Source organism: Vipera berus, assembly GCF_964194415.1.
Source record: "Vipera berus genome assembly, chromosome: 8".
Taxonomy (NCBI): domain Eukaryota; kingdom Metazoa; phylum Chordata; class Lepidosauria; order Squamata; family Viperidae; genus Vipera; species Vipera berus.
The window spans coordinates 12,232,057-12,259,350 of NC_138211.1; the positions used below are offsets into that span (position 1 = coordinate 12,232,057).

Below are 27,294 nucleotides of genomic sequence, written 5' to 3' on the forward strand. Positions count from 1 at the left end.
AATGGCTTGCTACTAAGAAATTTTTACGTTCCAGAACTTTTTCTTGGGTTGGCTGTTTTGATATTATGGTTGCTTTATTTGCTGTTTTATGGCTCTTTTTATTGTTATATTAAATGGTGATTTATCTTACACTACCTACAATATCATACATCAGGAACAATATATGTGTGTGTGTGTGTGTGTGTGTGTGTGTGTATGTATGTATCTATGTATGTATGTATCTATGTATGTATGCCAGAAGATAGAACTGAAGTTGTGTAATGTGTGGTATAATGCATCTGGACAACACCAGAATGGGAAACCTGGGTGATGGTGTGATCTCAGTCTAGCACAACTGCTTTCAGGTTTTTTAACATGATTCTGTGCCATTGCATATCCTTCTCAACCTTAAAAATAGGCAGAATTTAGAATGAATCTGGAATTCATCTGGACAGTATCAGGTGCTTGGAAAAACCTCCCCTTTCTCTATATTTTTTTTTCTCATCCTACTCCTTCCATTCCAAATGACACATGAATATTCACATAAATCCACTTATCCTATTAAGTCATAGGATAGTTTGGATTATTGTCATAGGATAGTTTGGATTATTAATGTACCAAGCCATTGTGTACATCATTTCCACTACATTTTCACTGAAGAAAAACAACAACGACGTAATAATGAGGAGAGATTTTGGGCTTAGTATAAAAATAAGACTTGGTTCAAATAAGTGAAGGATTATCAAAGCTTTTGAATATACCATGATTTTTGGCTTAATATTATAAGCGAGCCAAGATATTATAGTTTGTTCAAACAACCAAAATTAAAAGGAGCCATTTCTTGGCATTTCTTGATGCCTGATCATCATTCCCCCTTATCTATCTTTCTCTCTTTGAAAAATTTAGTGTCCCTAACAAAGGCAGATTTTCTCTGTTCCAGTACTCTGATGATGATGATGATGATGATAATAATAATAATAATAATAATAATAATAATAATAATAATAATAATAATAATAATAATAATAATAATAATAATGAAGTTGGAAGGGACCTTGGAGGTCATCTAGTCCAACCTCTGCTCAGGCAGGAAATCCTATACCATTTCAGACAAATGGCTGTCCGGTCTCTTCTTAAGAACTTCCAGTGTTGGAGCATTCAACACTTCTGGAGGCAGGTTGTTCCACTTGTTAATTGATCTAACAGGAAGTTTCTCCTTAGTTCTAGGTTGCTTCTTTCCTTGATTAGTTTCCATCCATTGCTTGTCCTGCCTTCAGGTGCTTTGGAGAATAAGATAAAAAAGATTGATATGCATTGATATGCATGTATGATACTGATGAAATCTAAAAATATGGGTAGGTAGGAAGTGGGGTGGCAATTGTATTTAGTGTGGTTTTTCAATGATATCAACTAGGAAAAAAATAGGGGAGACGATGTGGTGACTCCCACACATATACAGTGCATCCAACTTTTTATTATTGGCTAGGTTAAGTTATCTTCACAGCAAAACTGATTTAGACTAGACAGTGTAATAGTTGTAGTGTAAAACTAAATTGGTTCTTTTCCTGTGCATTCAGATCTGCTTATACTCCCCTATGTATTTTCTTTCTATTGGCTGCTTACCCATCTGTAAAATGGATTTGATAACATCCACTTCCAAGGTTCTCTGCACAAAGCACAAAATGAATATATAGTGAGGGATTTAGAAACACAGAATGCAATCCTTTCTTTCTTCATTCCAGGAAGGTATACTTACACATTCCCTATTCATTCCTATCCTAAAGGAACCCTTGGTGTAACACCACAGTCCTTACCTAAATGCACATTAAGAGGTTTCACCCATTGGCATTCTGATCAGCCGAAAACAAATTTCCTGTTGGCTATTTGGCACAGGCTGTCTCTGGGTGATATTTCAGATTTATTTCCACAACTTATTGCACATTCATAGGTGGGGAAGGGGGTGTCCTTGCAGAAAATTGCCAGAGGAAATGGATTTTGTTTTCTTTTGGTGGCAGAACAATTTTACACCTGTCACCCAACTGTCTGATGAGAAGGATTAGGACAGATGTATTGCAAGTATCCATAGGAAGTAGGAGAGGGTTTGATGTAACCATTGCTTTTGATATATCAATGATTAGGTTGCACAGGTGCACATGAAACTTTTAGATCTGTAATGGCTGTTATTCATAACGATTTTATGGTAACTTCAGATTTAGCATCAGACTGTCTCTGAATGCCTGTGGTTTAGATTCAGAAGGAAGAGCAGGAGAAAGGAAATTGCTTTCGCAATCTATACGCCGGTGGAATCCCTGATCACTAGCTAAGTTGTATCTTTCCCCCCAAATTATTAAATGAACTATTTACTGCATGCAGAGAAAATGCAATGGAATGACCTGGTAACAGAAGTAAAACCAGGATGTAAAACAATGTTCTCAACCTTTGAGGTAGATCAGATCAGAAACAGGATGCTAGGAATGTTACTTTATTTATTTATTTATTTATTTATTTATTTATTTATTTATTTATTTATTTATTTATTTATTTATTTATTTCTATGTATATGCCTGCTTATTAGGGCTTTCACACACACCCCCAAGTGGCATTATTACAAAGTCAGCTTATTGCCCCCAACAATCTGGGTCCTCATTTTACCTACCTCGGAAGGATGGAAGGCTGAGTCAACCTTGAGCCTGGTGGGATGCGAACCTGCACTAATTGCAGGCAGCTGGTGTTACTTAAGGAGGCATTAGCCCACTGCTCCACCAAGGCTACTTTAATGTAGTAGGGCATGATATCAGAATTCAAAGTTTCTCTCTGCTCTGTCCTGTACCAAACAGAATCAAGGTAGGGCTATTTTGAGGTTTTTTTTCTCGTGCTTCCTAATTTCTCAGGACCGAGTTGCCATTTCAATTTCCTTCATGTTTCCTGCCTTCCAAATACACCTTGACATTCTTTTACAGATGGACAAATTTATGTAATCTTGCATAAAGTATGTTTTGTAAATTACTGTCATAATTAATAGAATAAATCATGGTTTTAAAAACTGTTTTCGTAAGCTATAATTTGTATTCAGTGTTGTTTCTTTGCAAGTATGAATGTGTGCCTTTGGCCTATTTGTCCTACACCCCAGTTTCCTAACTGTAGTTCTTTTAAATATGCAACAATTGGTTGTTCTTGCACAACGTATTAAGCAATAACCTAGGGTATATAAAATAATCCAGGCTCTGTGATGTGCAAATGCAGACTTCAGCAAACCCACAGTGAGAAGGTGTCATGCTGCTGCATTTGGGTGACTATGTGAACCGATGGGTGAATTTGTGATTTGAAGAAACTAAGCTGCTCGAAGATGGAAGCAGCCAAGCACATCTGACCCATGGCTAGCTTGAAAGTCTGAAATTCCTTTAGATGGAAAAGAAATAGCTGGCAAATTCATAAATGTTTCACAAGGCGGTTGAATGTTGTAGGCGGTAAGCCTTTGTATTTCAAACTGACTAATTATAAATATTGATGGTGTTTCTTATCTGAACATGGTCATAAATGATTTAAGATGTCTTTCCATTGGAATGTGGAAAGTGAACTTTCTTCCTGGTTTTTAAACATTGTAGCTATTTCTTGGGCAGAAGCGGTTAGTGTGTTTGCATATGGGAGAGAGAACATTCATGCAAAAATACACACAGTCTGTTGCAATTAGTGTCTGCAAAATTGTAGAGTGAGAGACGGCATAAATATACTGTGGGATGTTGGATCTCTAATGATGGAGGCATTTGATCTTTGACTGGCTTGCTAAGAATAATGCCAAGCATGAATAGATGGGTCCAAGACAAAAGCTGAATATGATTTCAGGTTTCTTAGATTTGACAGAAATGTGTGGAGATGTTTCCAACCCAGGTGCTGTAGGTAGTCAAGGGTTGACTTCAAGTAAATTAGGTACAACATAATCATATGCACGAATTAGATTGTAAGCTTTTCAAGTATTTGGAAAAGTGGTAGTTTTTGAGATCTTGATAGGTAAAAGAAATGAATCACCATAGGTAATTCTTCTGTGTCATCCCTAATGCAGTTCTACATTATTTATTCACTACCACAAGGTGTGGGGTTCCCCCTTTCAAGTCTACTCATGCTTAGACCCAAAGGTGCAACTGGACAGTTCGTTGAATGTGTTTCGCTTCTCAACCGAGAAGCTGCTTCAGTTCTGACTTTTCAGTTCTTCAGTCAGAACTGAAAAAGCTTCTTCTTGGATGAGAAGTGAAATGTCTTCAAGGAAGAACAAAGAAAGTCCAATTACCTCTTGAAAAAGCACCTTTGGGACAACCATGACTTGGATGACTGAGAATCTCCATAGGCATTTAGTCATGCATAGGTATTTCTGACCCATGCAGGACTGCCTTTGCTGGATGGCCTTTTAACTCCTGCAGAATAGACCTGAATTGTGTTTGAGATTTGAGCTCTATCTGCTGAATTAGCTAATAAATATTGTCTGAGTTTTAATAAATTCAGGATTGATCAAGATCTTGGAGAGCAAACATATGCAGTCTGGCTAACCTCTCACAAGAGCTGCCTTTCCAGCCAAGTTGTGTAGGTAGTTGAAGTCTTAATAAGACATATGGACTCTGATAAGCCAGTAATCCAGCCTGCATTATCTTCCAGGTGATTTATCTTCCTAAGGTGATTCTGCAGATGTATGACTACATCTTCAGTCAAAAAAAGGTCCAGAATAAGATATTAAAGGTTCTCTTTGAAGACTGTGGCTTTACAAAATGTGGTAGATTTTGGTAGCTTTTGTACTGACGTGAAACCATTGTAGTATTTCAATATTTAAGGGACTAGGATCAGCAATAGTGAATGATAGATAGATAGATAGATAGATAGATAGATAGATAGATAGATAGATAGAGATAGAGATAGAGATAGAGATAGAGATAGAGATAGATAGTTATATAGATTCAATGCACATATTAATTATTCATCTTACCATGGATATCAGTTATCTGGGCTGATATTTCATTTCTACTTCTTCAATTGGCAAAGGGAGAAAGGGATCTGTGAGAGTGATCCCTGTGGAAATGTGTTACAAGTAGTCCTCAACTTACAGCCACAATTGAGCCCAAAATTGATGTGGCTAAGTGAGAAATTTGTTAAGTGACTTTCACCCCATTTTACAACCTTTATTGCCACGGTTGTGAATCACTGCAATTATTAAATTAGTAACACAGTTGTTAATTCCCCATTGATTTTGTTTGTCAGAAGGCCTCAGAGGGGGATCACATGACCTTGAGACACTGAAAATGTCATAAATATGGGCAGTTGCCAAGTATCTGAATTTTGATCACCCGATCATGGGGATGCTGCAATGGTCTTAAGTGTGAAAAACAGTGATCAGTCACTTTTTTCAGTGCTGTTGTAACCTCAAATGGCCAATAAATGAACTGATTTAAGTTGAGGACTATCTGTGTTCAGTAAAACCCAGAAGAAATGCAATGTACCAGCCATACTTTTAGAACCGGTCATTTCTGGATGCAATGGTGTATGAGATTTCTTTCTGCAGAATTTTCACTCTTGACAGCAAGATGCTATAACATCCTTAACAAGTCATTATGGATCAGCTGCTATAGATTCCAGTGACATGCTTTGAAATTTTGAAATTTGCAGCGCCATGCGCATCGGCCTCCCCCTTGACATTGTTAAGATGTTGTCTGCTCATTGCGCTGTCACACAGAGCAACGTGTTAAAACTGTGTACCTTCTTTCAGGCCTTGACACTGAACAGTTGCCTTTCCACACTCACAATGATATTGTTTGCTACAAGCTGATATCAGAAAGCCATGTCTGTTTCAATAGCAACGACATCTTTTTAAAAAAATGAAATTTCTTTCTTTCTTTCTTTTTTTGACATCGTCTTACTGTATCACACTTGTAAAGTTACTATCTTGGCAACCCAATTATAATCTGGAGCACCACCAAAATGAAACAAAATCAGTATCTCCTCTGGCATCTAAGAGAAGAGACAGCAGCAGTCTCAGAATGCTTTATTCTGCCTCTGGAGCAAGCTGAACATTTAGGCCAGCTTGCAATGTCTGGGTAGATGAATTAAAACACATTTTACTGTATTTTCTTTTCCCCACCCTTTTCATGACACTTGTCAAGTTTCTTTATGCATCAAAGAAGTCCTGTGACCCAAAGGCCTGTCAGCTGGCTGTGATATACTGTATTTGCCAGAGGACAGCGTCAATCCGCTTTTGACCACGATACTCCCTTTTTGATTGTAAATGGTGCCAGGCTGAAATTTCTTCAAATACGTTTTTAGTTGTTGCTTCCAGGGAAAAGGACAAGGACTTTTAACAATTTTTTTTCCCTCATTCACCCTTTAGGAGGTGGAATGTCATAAAACAAGACATTTCCCTGCTCTCTGCCGTTTTACTTGTGACAACACTGAAACAAACCCTTTAAGCTTTGCTTCTCTCTCTCTCTCTCTCTCTCTCTCTCTCTCTCTCTCTCTCTCTCTCTCTCTCTCTGTGTGTGTGTGTGTGTGTGTGTGTGTGTATTACCTCCTACGGCACTGAAAAAGGTGACTTATGGCCATTTTTCACAACTATGACCATTGCAGCATCCCCATGGTCACGTGATTTACATTCGGATGCCTGGCAACTGATTCGTATCTATGATGGTTGCAATGTCCCAGGGTCATGTGATCGCCTTTTGCGACCTTCTGACAAGCAAAGCCAATGGGGAAGCCAGTTTCACTTAACAACCGTGTTACTAATTTAACAATTGCAGTGATCCACTTAACAACTGTGGCAAGAAAGATCGTAAAATGGGGCAAAACTCACTTAACAAATTTCTCACTTAGCAACATAAATTGTGGTTGGGTGTTGAGGACTACCTGTATTTGGATCACTCTAAATGCAGCAATGACTTTGACAAACCATATTGGTTCAAGAAAGGTGTTGGATAACGTTAGAGAATAAAACCACATGCTAAAATCATGTGACTGTTAACTTCTCAGGCTGTAAAATATGATGTGTTCACCTCTGCTTCCCCTCCATCTGTTATAATTCCTTGCTGTCTTTATAAGCTGAAAAACAAATCAGCATGCATGTTCCTTTGCTGACCGGCATAGCTGTTTCCGTTATTGTCAGTCTTTGGTAAATACCATATCCCTGAAGGCTTTAGTAAATCCGTGTATTAATGGTACAAAGGTTTCAGGGATTTGCGATGACATCAAATCTCTCCCTTCCATCAACATCTTAAGTAATTTCAGAGAGCAAATGCAAAAGGGGATAGCGGGGCCAGGTGTCCTAATTAAGACCCATAGATAAGACCCATCTGGTGCCCTTTTCTTATCTGAATAATGATTATATGTGCATTTTTACTAATATTCTTTCTTGCACATTATTTTGATAATCCTACAGCAAATAGATTCTTGTGGGCTTCAGAGTGGGTAGGTAGGATTTTTTTTGCCATATTTTTCTGTCTTCTGTTCATAAAAAAATATTGTGAAAAGGGGGGGATGGAGGCTCTAACTATGCATCAGATTAAAAAAGGCAGGTGGATGTCCCTTGGAAAGTCCTATTTAAGAAGCTTTTTGACACTTATTTTATGGTCAGCCAGGGAGTTATACTGTCTTTAAGCTGTAGGAACCTGTTTTTAAATGATTTCATTTTATATCTAATGGTGGTGTTGAGCTTTGAACCCAAATGCCAAGGATAAATGGACTTTACAGGATCAATTGGACTTATACAATGGCTGTTGAAGACTTTCAGGGGAAAGTTGACATAATAGGCAGAATTGTGATTCAGTACCATGGACAGCTCAGTGAATCAGACTTAATATGCATCCTCCCAACTAATATGATGGAAGAGAACTCTTCATGTTTTGGAGCTCATAAGCATACTTGGAATTTTGAGTGTGCCAAATAATTGCCACGTGTTGGGGAAGGTAATCACAAATCTGATATTTTCTGGAAGGAATACTGATATAACTGCTCTCTGCTACTACATCTAGAATAGCTCTTGCTCTCCAATATTTCTTCATATCATCCAGGATGCTGTTTTTATTTTGTAGCACTAGCAACAGCACTTAGACTTATGTACCTCTGCATAATTTACAACACCCTCTAAGCGGTTTACAGAATCAGCCTATTGCCCCCAGCAATCTGGGTCCTCATTTTACCAACCTCAGAAGGATGGAAGGCTGAGTCAACCTTGAAATGGTGAGGATAAACCTCCTGGCAGTGAGCTGAATTAGCCTGCAATACAGCATTCAAACCCCTGCGCCATCACGGTTCTGTAGCTCACCATTGTCTTCTAAACAAAGCACCAAGCTACTGTTCTTCTTCTTGTTGTTATTAAGATATACATAAAGCCTGAAGACTTTCTTTTAGAATGAAGATGATACTGAAAAGTGAGATTGTTTTGCAATGCGATACATTCCCATTTTTCAATTATTTTATTTGCTTACTTGTGAGAGACAGTTTGATGTTGTGGTTAAGTAACTTGGAGAGCTTTGGAGAATTTTACTCCTATTTTAGGCACAAAGTCAGCCAGGTGTCCCTGGGCCAGTCGCTTTCTCTCAGCCCAAGAAAGGAGGCAGTGGCAAGCTACTCTGAAATCTTGCCCAGAAAACTGCAGGAACTGGTCCAGATAATGAGAAGGAGTTAAAAAGGACTTGAAATCACCTCAAACTTTCCACCATTTCCTCATTTCTCAGTTATATTTGCTTCCTTACTTTATCAGCTTATTTATAGGCTGCTCCAATCTACTGGTTCTAATGGTAGCCCCCCCCCCCAATATATAACTGGGATTAAGAACATACAAACAAAACAGTAACTAGAAACATTATTATGGAACTGGGAATTGTGATTAAAAACATTAACAGTAATAAAAATATGGCTACTCTCCCAGCAATACAATTGTCTAGCTTCCTTGGTTTGAAAGAACAACCAGGTTTGGTTGTTTGGCCATCTCTGTCTTAGGAAAACAGTATTATTCAGTGGATCACTAAAATAAAACTGTAAACACAAGCACTTATTTGAGAGTGGAAGGGTTGAGGAGGCTTCTTGTAACTTCAGTTTGGGTTACATGCGATTCCAGCCTTTTCCCCTGAAACATTGTGGGGCCATTAATTTCCAAAGTGTTCATATTGTGTGACTAGGTGTAGGCACGTAGTGCTATGCAAAAGAAGAAAAAAAACCTATCCTGCATTTGTTTCTCTTGGCTTTCATTCAATTGGATTAAAACATGCTTTTGAATTCTTTTTATGTGTTTTGCAGTGATGACAGCCAACCCACCTGAATTGCTCTTTTGACATTGCGATGGAGAAAGCAGAAAGAGCACATCTTTATGAAAACAAATGATAAAATTAAAACCAATGGAAATAATATTATCTTTATTTCCTCCCTTCTCTTCCTCCCCTTCTTAAATATAGGAAGGGATTTTTTTTCTTTTGTTTTGGGGTTTTGTTTGTAAAGAAAACTTTACCTGGCATAAATTGGTCTTGCCCAAATCAGTAGCTCTAAGGAAGACACATTTTAAATGGGCACCAGTTTTTTTTTAAAGCTGAATTTTAAAATGTCTTTAAAAAGACTGTAGAAAACATTAGACATTCCATTAGCAAAGCAGTACATTCCAATTGTTATTGCTTGATGCACTTTGATCTGGTGGCTTTCAACCATTTATATGGCTCTATAAAACTGAACACCATGTTATTGTATAAAATGTGCTGTAGGACATCCCTAAGAGAAGCAAGAAAGGGAATTTAGTCATAACAAAAACATTATTCTCTGAAAAGTTGTTGAACTAAAGAACAACTGGTATTTCCAAGGAAAAGCAGATAGTGAATGCACTATTGGCCATAAATTTTGAACAAAAATCAAGGTTTTATTTGTGGACTCTGCCTTGCAGAAAATTGATGCAAGCATGGAAGTCAAACTCACATACAATTGTAACAAAACCTATCCATTTTAAGGTAGACTGTATTACTATATATGAAGTGAAATTCCATTCTTCGTAAAATCAGAGTAAATACAAATCACCAAGTAAATTGAACTAGGAGTCAATATTGAAAAATTAAAATGGAAAAAAAAAAACATTTTCTGCTGCATTGGTGTCCACCTCACCAGACATTGAGGCAGATGACCCGTTTAAACTTTCCAGTGTTTTCTGATTATGCAGTTATATTTCATTTCTCTCTCTCTCTCCCTCTCTCTCTCTCTCTCTCTCTCTCTCTCTCTCTCTCTCTCTCTCTCTCTCTCTCTCTGGGCTGCATAAGTAAGCATTAATTTACCTTTTCATGTTTTCCCCCAGAAACTTAAGGAGATCCAGAGGGCAAACCCTAATGTGTTTATGACATGTTGAGTTCACATGCTATGCTAAGCATAATTTTATTGTTTTGGATTGGGAAATGGCATGTACTGTATGAACAAGCTATTGTGTTTTGGAAATAGTTGTTCAATGCTCTATCAGAACATGATGGAAGTGTTCAATTCCTTAAGAGAACTGATATCCAGAAGATAAAGGTAAAGTTAAAGGTTCCCCCGCACATGCGTGCTAGTCGTTCCCGACTCTAGGGGCCGGTGCTCATCTCCGTTTCAAAGCCGTAGAGCCAGTGCTTGTCCGAGGACGTCTCCGTGGTCATGTGGCCGGCATGGCTAGGCGCCAAAGGCGCACGGAACGCTGTTACCTTCCCACCGTAGTGGTCCCTATTTTTCTACTTGCATTTTTACGTGCTTTCGAACTGCTAGGTTGGCAGAAGCTGGGACGGGTAACAGGTGCTCACTCTGCTACGCGGCACTCAGGATTCAACCCGCCAAACTGCCGACCTTCTGATCGACAAGCTCAGCGTCCTAACCCACTGAGCCACCGCCTCCCTCTATCCAGAAGATACTCATTGCCTTGAGTTGGGATTAATGGAAGATCTTTCTATGGTGTGACATCCTCTTTTTGTTGTTGTTGTTGTTTTTACAGGAACTGACACCAGTGAAACCCTCCCAGAATCTGTCCCATCTGCTCCTGGGACGCTTCCCCATTTCATGCAAGAACCAGATGATGCATATATAATTAAAAGCAATCCAATTGTACTACGCTGCAGAGCCATGCCAGCAATGCAGATCTTCTTTAAATGCAATGGGGAGTGGGTTCATCAAAACGAGCATGTCTCGGAGGAGAGCATGGACAAAATCACAGGTAAGTGGTAAATAACCTTATGCTAGGGCTTGCCAGTCTTCACCCAATCCATCCATCCATTTGGAATTTTGAAAGCAAGTTAAAATGACTGCCAAAGCAAGGGCTTGCCCATTCACAATCTGTTCTGTACCAGCCTGCTACCGGCCCTGCAGAAAAAGCAGGGACAACCCCTTTACAAACGGCAAGAGGCTGGAATTAAGCCTGCCAAATTTATTAACATAAAACAGAGCAAAACAAGACACCAACCATGAAACAGGAGGTATGAAACAGGAACTATTCAAGCGGTTGCCTTCAGCAAACCAGCCCTCCCACGCATTCCCCTTTTATACAGTTCAGGGCATGGCTTCTCTCTGCCTCCTTCCGAGGTGCCCCATTGCCTTCCTCTGTTTACTCCTGATTGACTGCCTCCTGCGTCGGGTGTCCTTGAACAGGGCCAGCTGTGGGTCATCTTCATCCACGCTGTCAGGCTCACACAGCTGGGTCTCCGTCGTGACCAGGTGGGAGGGGCCTGGCTGAGGGCTCTGCGGAGCCTCAAGGCCATAATCAGCAAGCTCTTCAACACCCCCCCTCCTCCTCTGAGTCGTCCAACCCAACTGCCGAACCCACAGGCTGACCCTGAATCACAACACAATACGGCTGCCCTGAGGGACATAACTGAGCACAAAGGATTGATACATTTATTTTTCAGTTGCTTTCAGATTTATTTTTTATAAAATATATGATAGGGCCAGGGCTCTGGCAACTAACACGAACTGTGGACTCTGCATCAGAAAGGTATCATGTTGGAGACTTCAGCCCTATACTCATTAACTTACAAGTGTATTAGAATTGCAGATAAATGGTAAAAAAATGGGTGACTTTAGGTCTTCAAACTCGGCCCTTTTATGACTTGTGGACTTCAACTCCCAGAATTCCTAGGCCAGCGTGCCTGGCCGAGGAATTCTGGGAGTTGAAGTCCACAAGTCATAAAAGGGCCGAGTTTGAAGGCCGCCTGCTTTAGATCATATTCTTGAACCTTAGTCAATATCATGGCTTGTTTATTTGCTTTATCTCCCATGTTAGCTAGGGGAAATGCTGTATCAACATCTCCCTTTCCACAAGGCATTGGCCCATTATGAAGTTACATAGAGAGCCAGTTTAGTTCAATGCTTAAGGCATCAGGAGACTGCCTTAGCCATGAAAATCAATTGGGTGACTTTGGACCAGTAATCAGAGAGACTGAGTTTTAATCCTGCCGTAGCCAAGAAACCCACTGAGTGACTTGCAGCCAATCCCCAGGTGACTGTGAGTTCTAGTCCTGCCGTAGGCATGAAAGCTGGCTGGCTGATCTTGGGCCAGACTTTCTCTCTCAGCCCAACTCACTTCACAGGTTTGTTGTTGTGGGGAGAATAAGAGGAAGAAACTTGCTGGATATAGTTTTAGCTTTGAGATATTTGTAAAAATAATAAAGGTGTGATATAAATTAAATAAATGGAGAAACATAATTTTCTGGTAAAAATAAATAAATAAAAAATACCTGCCAAGAGAGGGATTTTAAGTCAGTGAGCTAGATGGGTGGGTGGGAAACCCTGACAATTGCAACACATTTTTGTTATCTTCCAGCAAATTCTATATATTCCTGGTTACTTAGAAACATCTTGATAAGTATCACAAATCAATTTAATGGTAGAGTTAACTTATAATTTCAAATTCTGTGTCACTGTGACTCCCCCACTCTTCTACCTCAGCTTCCAAGATTGCTAAGCAACTCTGCATCTCGGAAATAAGACATTTTGTAAAGCTGGTGAGGTGGAATGAGGGAAGCAGGTACATTTAGAGAGTGCCACATTCTAGTAGGTGTTAGTCATATGCAATACAGTTGCTACTGATTGTGTTGCTGGTTGTGGGGTTTGAAAGTTTGCTTTCAAAGTCAGACTATTATACACTGTATGTGAAACAATGCTGGTAAAGAACATGCAAAAATATTCATTTAATCATGACTTTCAGAACAAAAGGAACAAGACACCGTTCCTTTAATTATCCACATTTAAATTACCAGCACAACTATTTCAGCTCACGGGCATCTAATCTTTTGAAACAGATGAAAACTCACAAACTCACTTGTTCTAGTAACTGAGGCTGTGTAGTTCCTTTTGTGTCATGAGCTGTTTGATGCTCCTTTTCATTTTTATCTCATGATATTGAGATACAAGTTGCATCTCAAGACTGCAGTGCCTAAAATTTGCCAGCCTGGGATTTCAAAATATAGAAAGTATATAGATCAAGGTTCACTCTCACAGCAGGTGAAAACATGGCAACTACTAACAGATCTAATAGGACCCAATATACCATAAGTACTAGCATACCGAGGCTGTTTTTAATGACAGCAATAAACAATTTTATTGGTTAGTTCATCTGATCACATCAAAAACCTATAAGCTATAAAAAAGATATAAAACCAATGCAGAGAAAACAGAAGGACAAATTTATAATAAATTGTAACTCCTGCTATCAACCCCAATCCATTCTAGGTAGTGTGGAGTTAAAGAAATCTCCTGATTTGACTGCTTCTGTTCAATTTTAGACACATATGGTGGTATTGGATAGTGGACTCACCCATGGTGAATGTCTATGGAGATTCTCAGTTATCCAAGTCATGGTTGTGCCAAAGGTGTTTTTTCAAGAGGCAAATGGACTTTGTTTTTCCTTGAAGGCGTTTTGCTTCTCATTCAAGAAGCTCTTCAATTGAGAACTGAAGAAGCTTCTTGGATGAGAAACGAAACATCTTCAAGGAAAACCAAAACCCAGTTGCCTTTTGGGATCACCAATGATGATTTTTTTTTTCTATCCCTCTGGTAGGGTATATTTTTGGTCCAGAGAGGGGGAAAAACATAGCAATGGACCACTTTGGAGGAGAATTCAAAGGGAAAAAAGTGTTGCAGAGTTTGGTGGTAACAACTGATAGAAGAGAATAGAAGAGTTCAGGATTGAAATGAGGGTCCTTGGTACTCTCTAAGCTTGGTTGTTTTCTTGCAGACATTTTATTACCAAACTAGGTAACATCATCAGTGCTAGCAATAAACAATTTCTCAAAGAAGCTGTGAGGTTTGGTGGGCAACAACACCAAGCAACAACACCAAGCATTCTTCAGGTGAAGTGTATTAAGTTTAAAGAGATTACCATAGCCATATCATGGGTTCCTGCACATAGCCTAGATCAGCGGTCTCCATCCTTTTGGGCACCAGGGACCAGTTCTGTGGAGAGATGTTTTTCCACAGACAAGGGGGAGCATGGTTTTTTATGCTGCCTGAATCCCGCTTATGTGGCTTTCCTTGTTTTTGCCGTCCGGTTGCTGGCATGCCATGATCTGATGCCAGTCCACAGACGAGGGGTTGGTGTTCCCTGGCCTAGATCACCTTTTCTCCTTCGAATCAGGACTGCCTGCACAAAACATATTGTGTCAGCAGTGTGTGCATGAGAAAATGCGAATGTATGTACATAGTGTATGGGGCTTGGGAACATTTTTACTGGCTTCTTGCCAAGAACTCACCAATACTGTTGAAAACAATGGGTACTAAAATAGAGGCAATGGGGATTGATGTGCCATATTGGGGAGGAGAATAACAGATTTGGAAGGGACCTTGGAGGTCTTCTAGTCCAACCTCCTGCTCAAGTGGGAAACCCTGTACCATTTCAGACTAATGGTTGTCAAGTCTCTTCTTCAAAACCTTCAGTGTTGGAGTGTGGGGATTCTATTTGTTTGCGCTAAGGATCCCGTGCTTTGTTTGTGACAGAAAGGCAAATGGATAACAATCTCTCTTAGTAGAACTATCCAAATGGTGTCTCTGTGTGTGTGTGTATGTGTGTGTGTGTGTGTGTGTTTGACACACAGAGAGAGATTTCTGTTCAGGTGAAATGCTTCTTGTTTCAAGTAACAGATAGCTTCAGAATTACTAGTTGAACCCTGGTTGTGAACTCAGGTTGTGAAACTTGAGGGGGAAAAATCGCTTACATGATTTTTTGATTCTTATTTTTTGTGGGAGCTATAATAGAAGAGGTGCCTCATATATTAGGAGAAAATGTTGCAGTGATCAGTAGGCTGAGAAAACTTAACAGGGGTAAATGAAAACTTTTTTTAAAAAAAAAATCTGAAATACTTCATTGACAATCCCTCTTTCTTCTGAACTCTGGATATAGTATCTGCTCCATCTCCTTCTTTGTATTGGCATAAATCTGATGCGTAAGAAAGCAGGTGCTCACCCTCTAATTAGTTTTCTGAGAATGGAAAGCAGATGGATTTGCATCAGGTTTGTTGCAAGTAGGAAGAGTGATGTGATTGGCTTTGGCACATACCCAACTTGCAATTCAATTCACATTTACTTCTAGAGTCCTTGCCAATTGCTCTGTAGTAGCCCAGCAAATGTTGCTTATTGCAGTCTGGGCATGTAAGAATATCTCAGTGAAGCAATCACATTAACACTTTTCTCGGCAGGATGATCCCTGCATGAATGCCATATACAGCCAGACTCATATATATATTCTCTATCCAAGCCCTGATGTTGACCTTTTCTATGTAATATTGGCAAAATTAGTTAATTCTCCTACAGTTTTCTTCTCAGTTTTGTTTCTGGACAGTAATACATACATTTCTTTCATTGTGAGTGCTGCCTTTCTTTGCCTGTTAGATCGGTGCGACCTTTTATTTTATTAGAAAAGTTCTAATAAAAGTTCTAATTCAGTGTTATTTAGCCTTGATAACATAACATCACATGACATGCTGTAAAAAAATGACCAAAAAAATTTGGAAAGAGTTTTGGATAGATGGACTAATAGTACTTTCCCAATTTCTCAATATACTGTAATTCTCTTGGCCAGTCTCCATACTCAACATATCCAATATTCTTCAATATTTTCCAAAAACAATCAGATCCCGCAATTCTGAAATATAACTCAAAACAACAAGGACATCCTTCACTCGAAAACATTTACCTAGACATCTACCTATAGGTGTGGCTCATTCTTACCACACCAAAGTACGATATATTATGGTGGCCAAGTCTGATCAAAGAGCATCAGCTCATTTTTGTATTGTTCCTTGGGATACCAAGATTTTTTTTGCCTCTTGATCTGAATGTTTCCATGATTAAAAGAGTATTTGCTAAGGGTTTAAAATATATTGAAACTTTTAAACCTATTTTAAATGAGTGTGCTTCAAATTGGCTATAAACCATTCCAATTTCTATTTTCCCAATGGTATGAGACCTGCTAAGAGTAAGTAAAGTTTCCTTGTCTGATATAAAAAGATTATAGCAATAACTGCTGTCAGCATTTTTCTCATTTAAACAAATAAAGCTGACAAATGATGAAGCTCGGTGTGGCACTGTTATGTTTAAGCACATGCTGGGCAGTTATTCATCCTCTCCCAGCATAAGTTTGTCTGTTGCTAAAGCACCCAGCCAGTACAGAACACTTATTAGCATAGCAGTTCAAGAAGCAATAAAAATTTCATATTCTTTTAGGCTATGCTGATGACGAAGGATGATGGTTATAATTTGCACAATAATTTAAATGCCTGGGCAACTCCCGTGAATTGGATTTACATAAGGTATCAGAGAACAATGCTGGTTTTCCATTTGTAATGCATTGATTCTTAAATTGATGAGGAATACTAGTCATGCAATTGCCTTTATTCAAGGCAGAAGAGACCTGTAATGGAAAGAAATAGCAAAATGTTTTCTCTTGCAAATAGCCCAACCTTTAACTTGGCCTACCTTCACTGGTTTTGTTTTATTATAATGTTTATGGAAGGAGAATTAAGGAGAGGGAGGATGACCTCTTTATGTCACATTGTTAAAAGTAGAGCTTATTAACTAAGTGTGTTTTGATGGATTCAGGCATCACATCAAGCAATAAACAAGAGCTTATATACTTTAGTGGATGGCTTGACAGATGATCCTGAACCAAACAAAAAATAATAATGTGAAAGGTGAACCCAGCTAATATGTGTCTTCAACGGGCTCATTGTTCAGTTTCAATCATGTTCACCCATGATTCTTGTCACAATGAACTTGAACAGCCATTCTCCTATTTTCAGCTTAACTTATCTCAAGGGATAGTAAGAAGTAAGTATAGCATCTCAAGGGATAGTAGGAAGGTAGAGTAGAAGCTGCACACTGAACATTGGAGGAGAAGGGAAGAATAAACATAAAGCAAACTTAAGGGTTAGGATTAGGGTTAGGTTTCTCCAGGACAGGACAACTCCAGAGAGCAGTTATGATCATTCTTGAAGAAAGATAATTTACTAGATACTTTACTTGTGAGAATTAACTCCAGGAGACAAGTGTCTTTGACTCACGTGAAATAAACTTAGTTTAATTCACATTTCCTACATTCATATAATTTCCTGAAACAAGCTGTCAACTAGAATGTACTTTCACACTGCTTAAACTTTGTTATTCCATTTTCTATTATGCCTCAAAATGGGGCGGGGGGGGGAATGGAAAGCAAACTACACAGGCCACGTTTGTTTATCAATAAATTCATCCCTTGAAATTTAAATTGCTAGCTGAACATATAGGATAATACAATGGCATGGATACAGTGTAGAAAATGGTTACTGTTGGTGGCATTTGATCAAAATATTTATATGGTATCCAGAACTTTTACCCCCAAATTAGCAAATTACCCCCAAAATGATCATGTCTAACTGGAATGTGCTTGCATGCCAGAAACCCCCCATACTTTTTTGGCATGCAAAATTCTTAATAATTTCTAATGCACACAAAACAGCTATTAAGAAACACATTAAATTGTGTATCAGTCACCACTCTGGATATGTAGATAGATAGGTAAGTGGAGATAGATAGACAGACAGAGATTGGAGAGATAGAGAGATGAAAGGAAGGAAGGAAGGAAGGAAGGAAGGAAGGAAGGAAGGAAGGAAGGAAGGAAGGAATCATGCTTTTCTTAGGTTATACAACCTAAGAATAATTGTACCAAACAGCCTATCTGAGAAGAAACCCAGAGAAATATTTCACGCAAATGTTTTTCTTCTGATGAATTTGCCAACACATGGAGACAGACTGAAGTGAATTTACTATCATGAAAAGGAGAAATTGAATAAAACTGCAATTGACAGATCTGCTTGCACTAATTTATATCTAGAATTTCTGTTTCAATTCAAGGTGTGAATGTTGCATTTAAAAAACAAACTCCTTATTTGCTTTTGGAATATTGATGAGGCATAATATGAGAAAACAACAAGAACACATTCTTGTACTTTGTTGCTGTCGTTATACAATCTCTCCCAATTCTTGGCCATCTCTTTGCTCTTTAGTGATGACCAAAAATCTTTCTCTGTTTGCTCTCCTTAAGAAGGCAAGAAAATCCATATGTCCTATTAAACTACTTCTTTCCTGCATATACATTGTTTTGCATCCAGCCGTAATCAATGTATTTAGTATTTGGTGACTGCAATTTTTGTAGTTTTCTTTGTAGTACACATGGCAGGGATTCTTCTGGTATTTGTGTGTTTTGATAAATGACACTTTTGGGAGTTGGAGAAGGAGCAAGAATGCTCTGGGTAAGATACGCAAATAACAGATTAACAGAATCAGAAGGAATTCTGGAAGTCTTCTAGTCCAGCCCACTGCTCAAGCAGAAGACTCTATATCCTTCCAGAAAAGTGACTGACCATTGTTTTCTTAAAAGCCTCCAGTGTTGGAGCACCCACAACTTCTATAGGCAAGTCGTTCCACTGATTAATTGTTCTATCAGGAAATTCCTCCTTAGTTCTAGGTTGCTTCTCTCTTTGATTTGTTTCCATCCATTGCTTCTCGTCCTGTCTTCAAGTGCTTTGGAGAATAGCTTGACCTCCTCTTCTTTGTGGCAGCCTCTCTCAGTAAAGATCAGCTCCTGGTGACTTCATGAGAACATCCATATAGTTTTCTTGTCATGAACACTGTATGGAAATGATTTCCAGGATATTTTCCCCAACTTCTTAGTCTATTCTTGATATTTTCAAATGATCTCTGATCAAGTAAGAACCAGCTCCAGTTCAGTGTAGCTTTTGTAAACTGAATACTGTCAACCAGAAACTGGAAATTGTAGTTCTCCTCCACTCAATATTTCCTACTTCCTACAAAAGAAAAAGAGATAGAGAAAAAGCTAATTAACCAATTAAACTATGGGTTGATCTGGTGTTTCTGAAAGGTTGTATTTCAATTGAGGAACTGTGTGTGACTGATTTTTCAGTTAAAGACATGTGGCTGATCCAGGCTTGGTGCTACACAGAGTAAGGGATGTTTATTCTCTTTTATTGGTTTTTCCAACTACATGACAGTCAAAGTGAAGCTTACAAATGCAGTGCCCAATACCATAGTTTCTACCTAGAGCTGTTCTTGCCAGAATTCTATATCCATTTAAAAAGATAAAGAAAACAAACATAATTGCTTTTCTGGATAAGATCAAGGTCCAGTGACTGTTGTGTTTGCACTAATTAGCCATTGAGGTGTTTGGAGATACATCAAGTCAGATATAAATGGACTGGTTTTCAGCATAAGAAAGAAGAACCGCTGGTTTCTCTAGTCTTTCATAGTTTATAAAAAAATATGTTCGGTGCTACTGAGAAGTCATCTTTCTCTACTAAATTAATACATTGGTTTCCCTTTCACCTTTCCTTCATAGAATGAAACATCATTTTAATTTCTCGCTGGTACTATTTTTCAGTTAGAGTGATAGAATCCTACACAATGTTGTAGTTATGACAGCATTACAGGTATTTTATATGGAAACTGGCAAATACTAATAAATGTTGACATGGTTTAAATCATCTATAACATAGAGATAGATAACTTTTTTTTTATTGAGCCTGATCTTTCATGAAGTGAATGAGGGAGAAATAAAATGGATGAGGCTAAACAGTGTTATTTTTGTTTAGAATTTGCACAGCTAGTTAGCCTACAGCGGAATTTATAATTTTGTTTATAATTTATAATTTTGATTGTGCTTCTTTATGTACTGCAGTTTATTGCCGAGAAATATGAGCTCAAAAATATTTCTAATCTTGTTAGTCTAGACATTTTAGGAACCATGATAAATTGTACTAATCAAATGTGACAGACTGATTCAGTTCTGAAGAAGGTAGTTATAGCACACAAAAATATCTTTGATATTCATGCAGTGTATGCCAGTGTTCATTTTTACGTGTGGCTTAAATAAGAGAAGCATCAATGACATTCTTTTTGACCTCAGACACAATGCATGACTTGGATCTTGGAGCTTACAAAGGAATTAAAAAAAATGTAGGTAGGTAAGGGAAAGAAGGAGGGAAGGAAGGAAGGAAGGAAGGAGGGAGGGAGGAAGGAAGGAAGGAAGGAAGGAAGGAAGGAAGGAAGGAAGGAAGGAAGGAAGGAAGGAAGGAAGGAAGGAAGGCCTCTTCAGATAAGAAATCCAAATTAGATCATAGAAAAGAATATTTGAGGCTCAGGTTTGAACTTGGGGTCCCTGGTGCTCTCTGAGCTTGGTTGTTTTCTTGCAGACATTTCATTACCCAACTAGATAACATTATTAGTGCTAGAATGAAGCAGAATTTGCTTTGTGTTTGAACATAGGTGGAGCTATATACTGTATATCATCACAGCTACATAAATATGCCATCCAAGGTGTATATACTGGTTTCTGTTGACCTGCTTCTGACTTTAATCAAATGGAATGGAGTTATTGAGTCACCATTTGAAGGTACAACTGATGAAAGACAGGGATGAGACAAAAAGTGCCTGGACTACCATTTGGATAAAGGAAAGAGGCGTTTCAAGCAATAAATGCAGAGAAGCAGCAGCAAAAGACAGCAATTGTCTGCATGGGTTTTCTTGTGCTTCCCTTGCAAGTCTCTTGTCTTCAGATGTGATGGAAGATGCCTCTCCAGCATCATGATTGTCTTGAAGGCATTTATAGATGAAGTGCACCAGCTTATTCTTTGCTTTCCATACAAAGAATTGTGGCTGGATCTGGGGATGAAAGTATGTGTGTACCCCATGCTATCGTGGTTCAAATCCTTTTATCTCAACTCATCAGAAACAACTTTTGGCTTGGTTCATAAGCCATATTTCTTCAATCAGGAGCGAGCCTTGCTTGGTAGAGTTAATAGAGGTTGCATCTTTGTTAAGACATACATGGTAGTTTAAAAACCAGAGTGTCTGATCTTCTATCTATCAGATGCAAAGCCACAATAAAAATGTCACCATCAAATAAGCATAGTTCAGTGCAATATATGAAGACAGTTGTTTTGTCTTCAGCCTTGTCATACATCTCCTGGAGACTTCATTCTTGAATGCTTTTTTGCCAAATATTTAGAAAGGTTTTACCTAGCGGTGCTGGAACATTTGAATGTGGATTTTGCAGAAGTGTCCACAGGACTGACATTTGCAAAGCAGCAAGCATTCCTGAACCTGAGGTTTTGATATGTTTTGCTTATTTATCTTTCAGCATTCTTATAAAGGATTGTCTCCTCTTGTTTTATACAAGCTTGATTTTCAGGCTTTCTGCAAGCTCTGCTTTCAATCAGAGAGATTATGCTGAGCAAAAGCAACATTGGTCTGGTTACCCACAGATGAAGTTGGCTACATTTTCATCAAACGTTAATGATTTCCCCAAGCCATAGACATGATGGAGAACCAGGCTTAACTAATGAACCAGACACTCTTTGGAAAGCTACCTCATAAGATGTAGATGAGTTGTTTTGCAAGGTACAAGTGCAGTCTGACAAAATGCTTTGCCTCTTTCTTACAGGTTTAATTGAACCAATTAATGTTCAGTATTATTAATTTAGGAATGTTTACAATTTGCATGCCCTTCAACATTTCATAGAGGAAATACAGTAGGAGCATACCTGCAGCCCCTTTATGTCTCAGATAGGCCCCTGCTGTAATTTTTGCTGAAAAGCGCTATTCCATCTGTTGTATGTGCTGTTAAATTCACTCAGCAATATCTGAACCTGCATTGGTTTCCAACCCCCCCCCCCAAAAAAAAAAAAGAAAATGTTTCTTTAGGTTAAAAATATATACAGGGTGTGGGAAGAACCATATAATTGCTGTATGCTTTATTACCCGCAATTCCAAGTGTGACATATTAGTTCTGTGTTTCATGGCATCTTAAGGTGTAGATGTTTGCATTATGCCCTGTGCATTGGAGACAAAGAATCTGCCAAAATCTTCACTGGGTTCACATTTTAAAAATACTGTCTAGAACAGACATGTCAAACACAAGGCCCGGGGGCCAGATCCGGCCCGCAAAGTGGTTTCATGCGGCCCGCGAAGCCATCCTGGAAACAGTGAGGGAACAGCCCCCACTGCCTTGGCCCTGGCCCAGAGACCCTCCTTCTGCCAGAGACCCTCAGATCTGTCCCACTCCTGCCCAGGCCCCCATAGGCACCCTTGATGCGAACGATGTAGAACTGGCCACGCCCACCCAGTAGACCATATGCACTTTAGCCACGCCCACCCAGTAGGCCATGCCCACCCAGGCCACACCCACCTGGGCCCCTGAGGGCAACCGCAATGCTGATGCGGCCCTCAATGAAATTGAGTTTGACACCCCTGGTCTAGAAGCTGTTTTGGTGGTGTGTGATACTGAATGGCAGGAATCAATAAACAGACCATAAGAGCTTATTTAATGGTCTTTATTATCTGAAGGGAGTACACCCATGCAGGGACCCAGTGCTACTTAGAGGTGCTCTAATAGGATTTCACCCTGGTACCCCCATAAGCAACAGAATGGATTCTGTTCCATTTCACATTAGTGAAACCTCACCTCAACAATGATGAGTGGTTAGAATGCAGTATTGCAGGCTAATTCTGCCCACTGACAGGAGTTCGATCCTGACCGGCTCAAGGTTGACTCAGCCTTCCATCCTTCTGAGGTTGGTAAAATGAGGACCCGGGTTGTTGGAGGCAAAATGCTGACTCTGCAAACAGCTTAGAGAGGGCTCTGAAGCAATAAGTCTTAAGTGCTATCGTTATGGTGATTTTAGGGCTTCAAAGAAGTGCTTCTAAGTTCATTCATGGAACTTGCTGAGGCAAACCGTAGCTACTTTTTCAAGGCCTACCTATTTCATTGTTTCTATACTGTTTGTCCTTGTTCTTCATCAGCTGTTTTTATTATTCTGGTTTTGTTCAATTGTTTCTGTTATTAGCTCCTTAAACATTTAGCTAGCAAGATGGAGTTCCCATTACATAAAGCAACAGTTAATATGGAAGACTGCAACCATGCTTTTGTAATAACTATGATAGCCTCTTTTGTATCCTTGAACCACTGAACTATGCTGCTTGTGTAGTTCTTAATTATACCCAGCTCAATCAGTTCTTTCCTTATTATTCTGCTCTGTCTGAACCATATAATCTGAAATCAGCCCATTCATCTAGAAGTAAATCCGGATAATATTAGGGAAGAAATATGCTTTGAATTACAGTTGCATTTCATTAGATGGCTAGGTATTGTATGATGTTTTGAAGTCTGTTTTTTTTAAGCTGAACAAAGTAGCATTTTTGAAGAATGGAAATGCCAGCAAAAGATTTTAAAGGCAGATACTACACGGTTCTTCAAGCCCTTTTTGGGGGGAGGGGGCAGGCGCATGCTTTCAGCTCATGCATCCTGACCTACTTGGCAGTGAGGATTTAATTAAGAGCCATATATTATTGTCAAAGTCATTAAAGCTTTGCCTTGATTAAAAATGGAATTGTTTAATTAAAAAGGAAAGGTTTGGCTAACCTTAGCATTATGTCTGAATAAGATATTTCCTATCAGCTAATTTTTTCCTCTATCTTTTCCATTCAGGCTTGATGATTCGGGAAGCATACATCAATGTGACCAGGCAGCAAGTGGAGGATTTTCATGGACCAGAAGACTACTGGTGCCAGTGTGTAGCCTGGAGCCTCTTAGGAACTTCCAAAAGCCGGAAGGCTTCAGTCCGCATTGCCTGTAAGTGGTTTTTGCTCTCCAGAAATGGATGGGCATCATCCTTAATCTTATGCAGCTCATAGCAGCTCAGTGTGAATGTGTGTACATGTGTAGCACTCCTGTGTGTCGAAAGAGTGTCCCTGTGTAGATGCGTATTTAAGGTAAAGGTAAAGGTTCCCCCGCACATGCGTGCTAGTCGTTTCTGACTCTAGGGGCCAGTGCTTATCTCCGTTTCATAGCCGAAGAGCCAGCACTTGTCCGAGGACGTCTCCGTGGTCATGTGGCCGGCATGACTAGATGCCAAAGGCGCACGGAACGCTGTTATCTTCCCACCGTACTGGTCCCTATTTTTCTACTTGCATTTTTACGTGCTTTCGAACTGCTAGGTTGGCAGAAGCTGGGACGAATAACAGGCGCCCACTCTGCTACGCGGCACTCGGGATTCGACCTGCCAAACTGCCGACCTTCTGATCGACAAGCTCAGCGTCCTAACCCACTGAGCCACCGCATCTGCTAAAGTTTGCATCATAGTGGTAAACCCACTGTTGTGTGTTGGATTTCATAGGATTCCCAAAGGTGCTTTATTTATTTATTTTTTTCATAAGGCAACAGGACTTTCTTGTTTGTTTTTTCCCCCTTGGAAGATGTTTCGCTTCTCATCCAAGAACCTTCTTCAGTTCTAACTCAGTTCTTCAGCTAGAATAGCATATCCATAGTGGATATACTGGGCTTGCACTTTTTAGAGCATTTTCAGGCAAAACTATCTCATAAGAATGTAAGAAAGCTCTTGATGCACCAAGCCAACATCTATCTATAGCATTTGGTTTCACACAGTGGTCAACCAAGTGCCCACTAACCAGAGCCCACACAATCTAAGCTCTTTGAAACTTATCCAAGATGGCAGAAATGACTTTGTCTTGTTTAATGAATTCCAAAGATTTGTTGCGTGATGTTTTAACTTTCCTGAACCTTTTTTTTTTCTCAGATTCAAACGATGACCCTTGTTCCTGTTGTTTTGAGAGGGGGAGGAAAAAAAACTTCCTGTTTGTTTTCTCCATGCATGCATGATTCTATACACCTCAGTTGATCTTCTGTGTCTATTACCAGAGTTGAAATGTTTCCAAAGTAGATAGAGGAAAATCTACCTTTTTAGCTTATGCCTTAAAGGAGGGATCCCCAACCTGTGGGCTTTGTCCCACTAGTGGACTGTGATGAGGCTGTGGAAACCATCATACAGAACCATTCTCTCTCCCCTCCCATATGCAAAGCTGGAAACATTGGCAAACTCTGCCATAAAGAATTGCCTCCTCCTCCTCCTCCTCCTCCATCATGCTTTATTATTGCTCCATTAGCAATAATTCAGACTATTTCAGACATTTCATTTACCCTTTACTCATAAGGCTATATAAACCACTTCTATGCCCATTTATTATTTTTGAACAATGCCATTACTTATAATGTAGCCAAATTTTGTGAATAAATGTTTAAAATAAGCTCGGCATTGATGTCTTATAAGAATTAATTGGGATAAATATTCTCTATATGTATATTTTGAACTTATTTACCTAATCTATTGATATGAACCTTTCAATGTAGTTATAATGTGGTGTAAGTTATTTGTTTAACCAGATTAGATATTATTGTAGAGTTAGGATTACAGTTAGGTTTAGGTTATTTTAAGTTACATTAATTAAATACATTTTATACCGCTGCTTAATTTTAGGGTTCATACATTTATTGGTTATATAGATTCTAGAATTATTGCTATTTTACTGTATGTCATAGTACTGCATAGATGTTTGATCCATAGATTTGTTCACTTGTAGTTTCCAGTTTATAGATTATAGTCTCCTAGATACTTTAAGGTAAATATAGTTTATTTTATTGACACTAACACTGTATGTACAGAATGAATTCTGTGATTGTTTTATTATTGTTCAATTTACATTTTAGGCAGGTCAAAGACCAAAATAAATAAACTGAACTGCATTTATTAAATGATGGAGTTCACATATCACTAGCTTTGATCATAGGATGTTGAATAAGATAGTAAGTCATAACCCTTGTTTTCCAAATGTAGTATCATGGTTCACCCATTACCCAAAGCCAGAATCAAATTTATGACCTTAGCCCAAAAACGTTTCAGCAATCCCTATAACATATGAAATGTCTATCCATTTGATCGCTCCCTCTTAAATTACTGAAATTAGGACTACCAAATCTGGACCAAAGATGGTAGCAGAGAGTTGGATTTTTTTCTGCCTCTTTGCTGCCACTTAGTGGTCATCTAGATTTCTGCAATCCATTTTAGTAAGGCCCCTAAAATTGCAGCTACTGCCTTTTAAAAAAACAAAATAAAAAAACAAAACAAAACAAAAATAAGATTCTGGAGAACACTGGTGTTTGCTCTGGAACAACTATTTTAGGCAGTGCATTTTTAATAGCTGAAAAGATATTTTGTATATGTTTATAGAATATACTGTACATAAAAGATCAGGATGTGCTTAATTTGTAATAGGCTGCCTTTCACACATTCCCTTTCCATTTGTATATTCCTGAGGGTTGTTTTTTTAAGGATGCCCAATTGATAGCACTATCATAAATTGAGCACTTGGTTAAACTGATATGATGGGACACCAACTTTGTGATTTTTATTAATGGCTGTGATTTTTCATTGGCTGATTTGTTTGGCATGCGTAAATTATTTTCATTTCATTGCATTAACTGCCATTACATTGACGGAGATGATAATTCCTCAGTTTTGCAAGGCTGCAAACGCGTATTATTTAGAATTGAATTTTTATTGACTCTTTTTTTTTCTGGACTATGAATTTTCTTGCCGAACATGGAAACATGAAGAGAGCAAGAAATTTATTGAAGCAGGTGGATCGATTAAGCTGTCTTATACCATGAAGCTATTTTGGTGTGACATTTGCTACTTTAATAGCTTCCTGTCCTTTTGCCTAACAAAGTTTCTGCTGCAGTAAATGTTATTATTTTAATAGCAATAATACTAATAGGCTGTTAAGGAGTACTTAGTTGGGTTTTGTAGAATAACAAGAAATAATTCAAGGTATTTCCATTTTTAATAAAATAGCCATTCTTTTTACATTCTCAAGGTTGCTTCAAGGTTATAGTGTCTTTTCTATTCATGCAGGCATTAGTTTATGTTATATGCTTCCATTTATCTGTTTATCCACCTA

At 38.7% G+C, this 27,294-nt stretch overlaps 1 protein-coding gene across 1 annotated transcript in view; it reads left to right on the forward strand.

Annotated features, from left to right (window-relative positions):
- Positions 1-27,294, forward strand: part of UNC5D (unc-5 netrin receptor D) — a gene marked incomplete at both ends in the record, with an annotated part of 295,103 nt that overhangs the window by 135,371 nt on the left and 132,438 nt on the right. The window contains 2 exons of the mRNA XM_081333414.1: positions 10,940-11,158; positions 23,969-24,112. Coding sequence (XP_081189540.1) covers positions 10,940-11,158; positions 23,969-24,112 — 363 coding nt within the window. The remainder of the gene's footprint in view (positions 1-10,939; positions 11,159-23,968; positions 24,113-27,294) is intronic.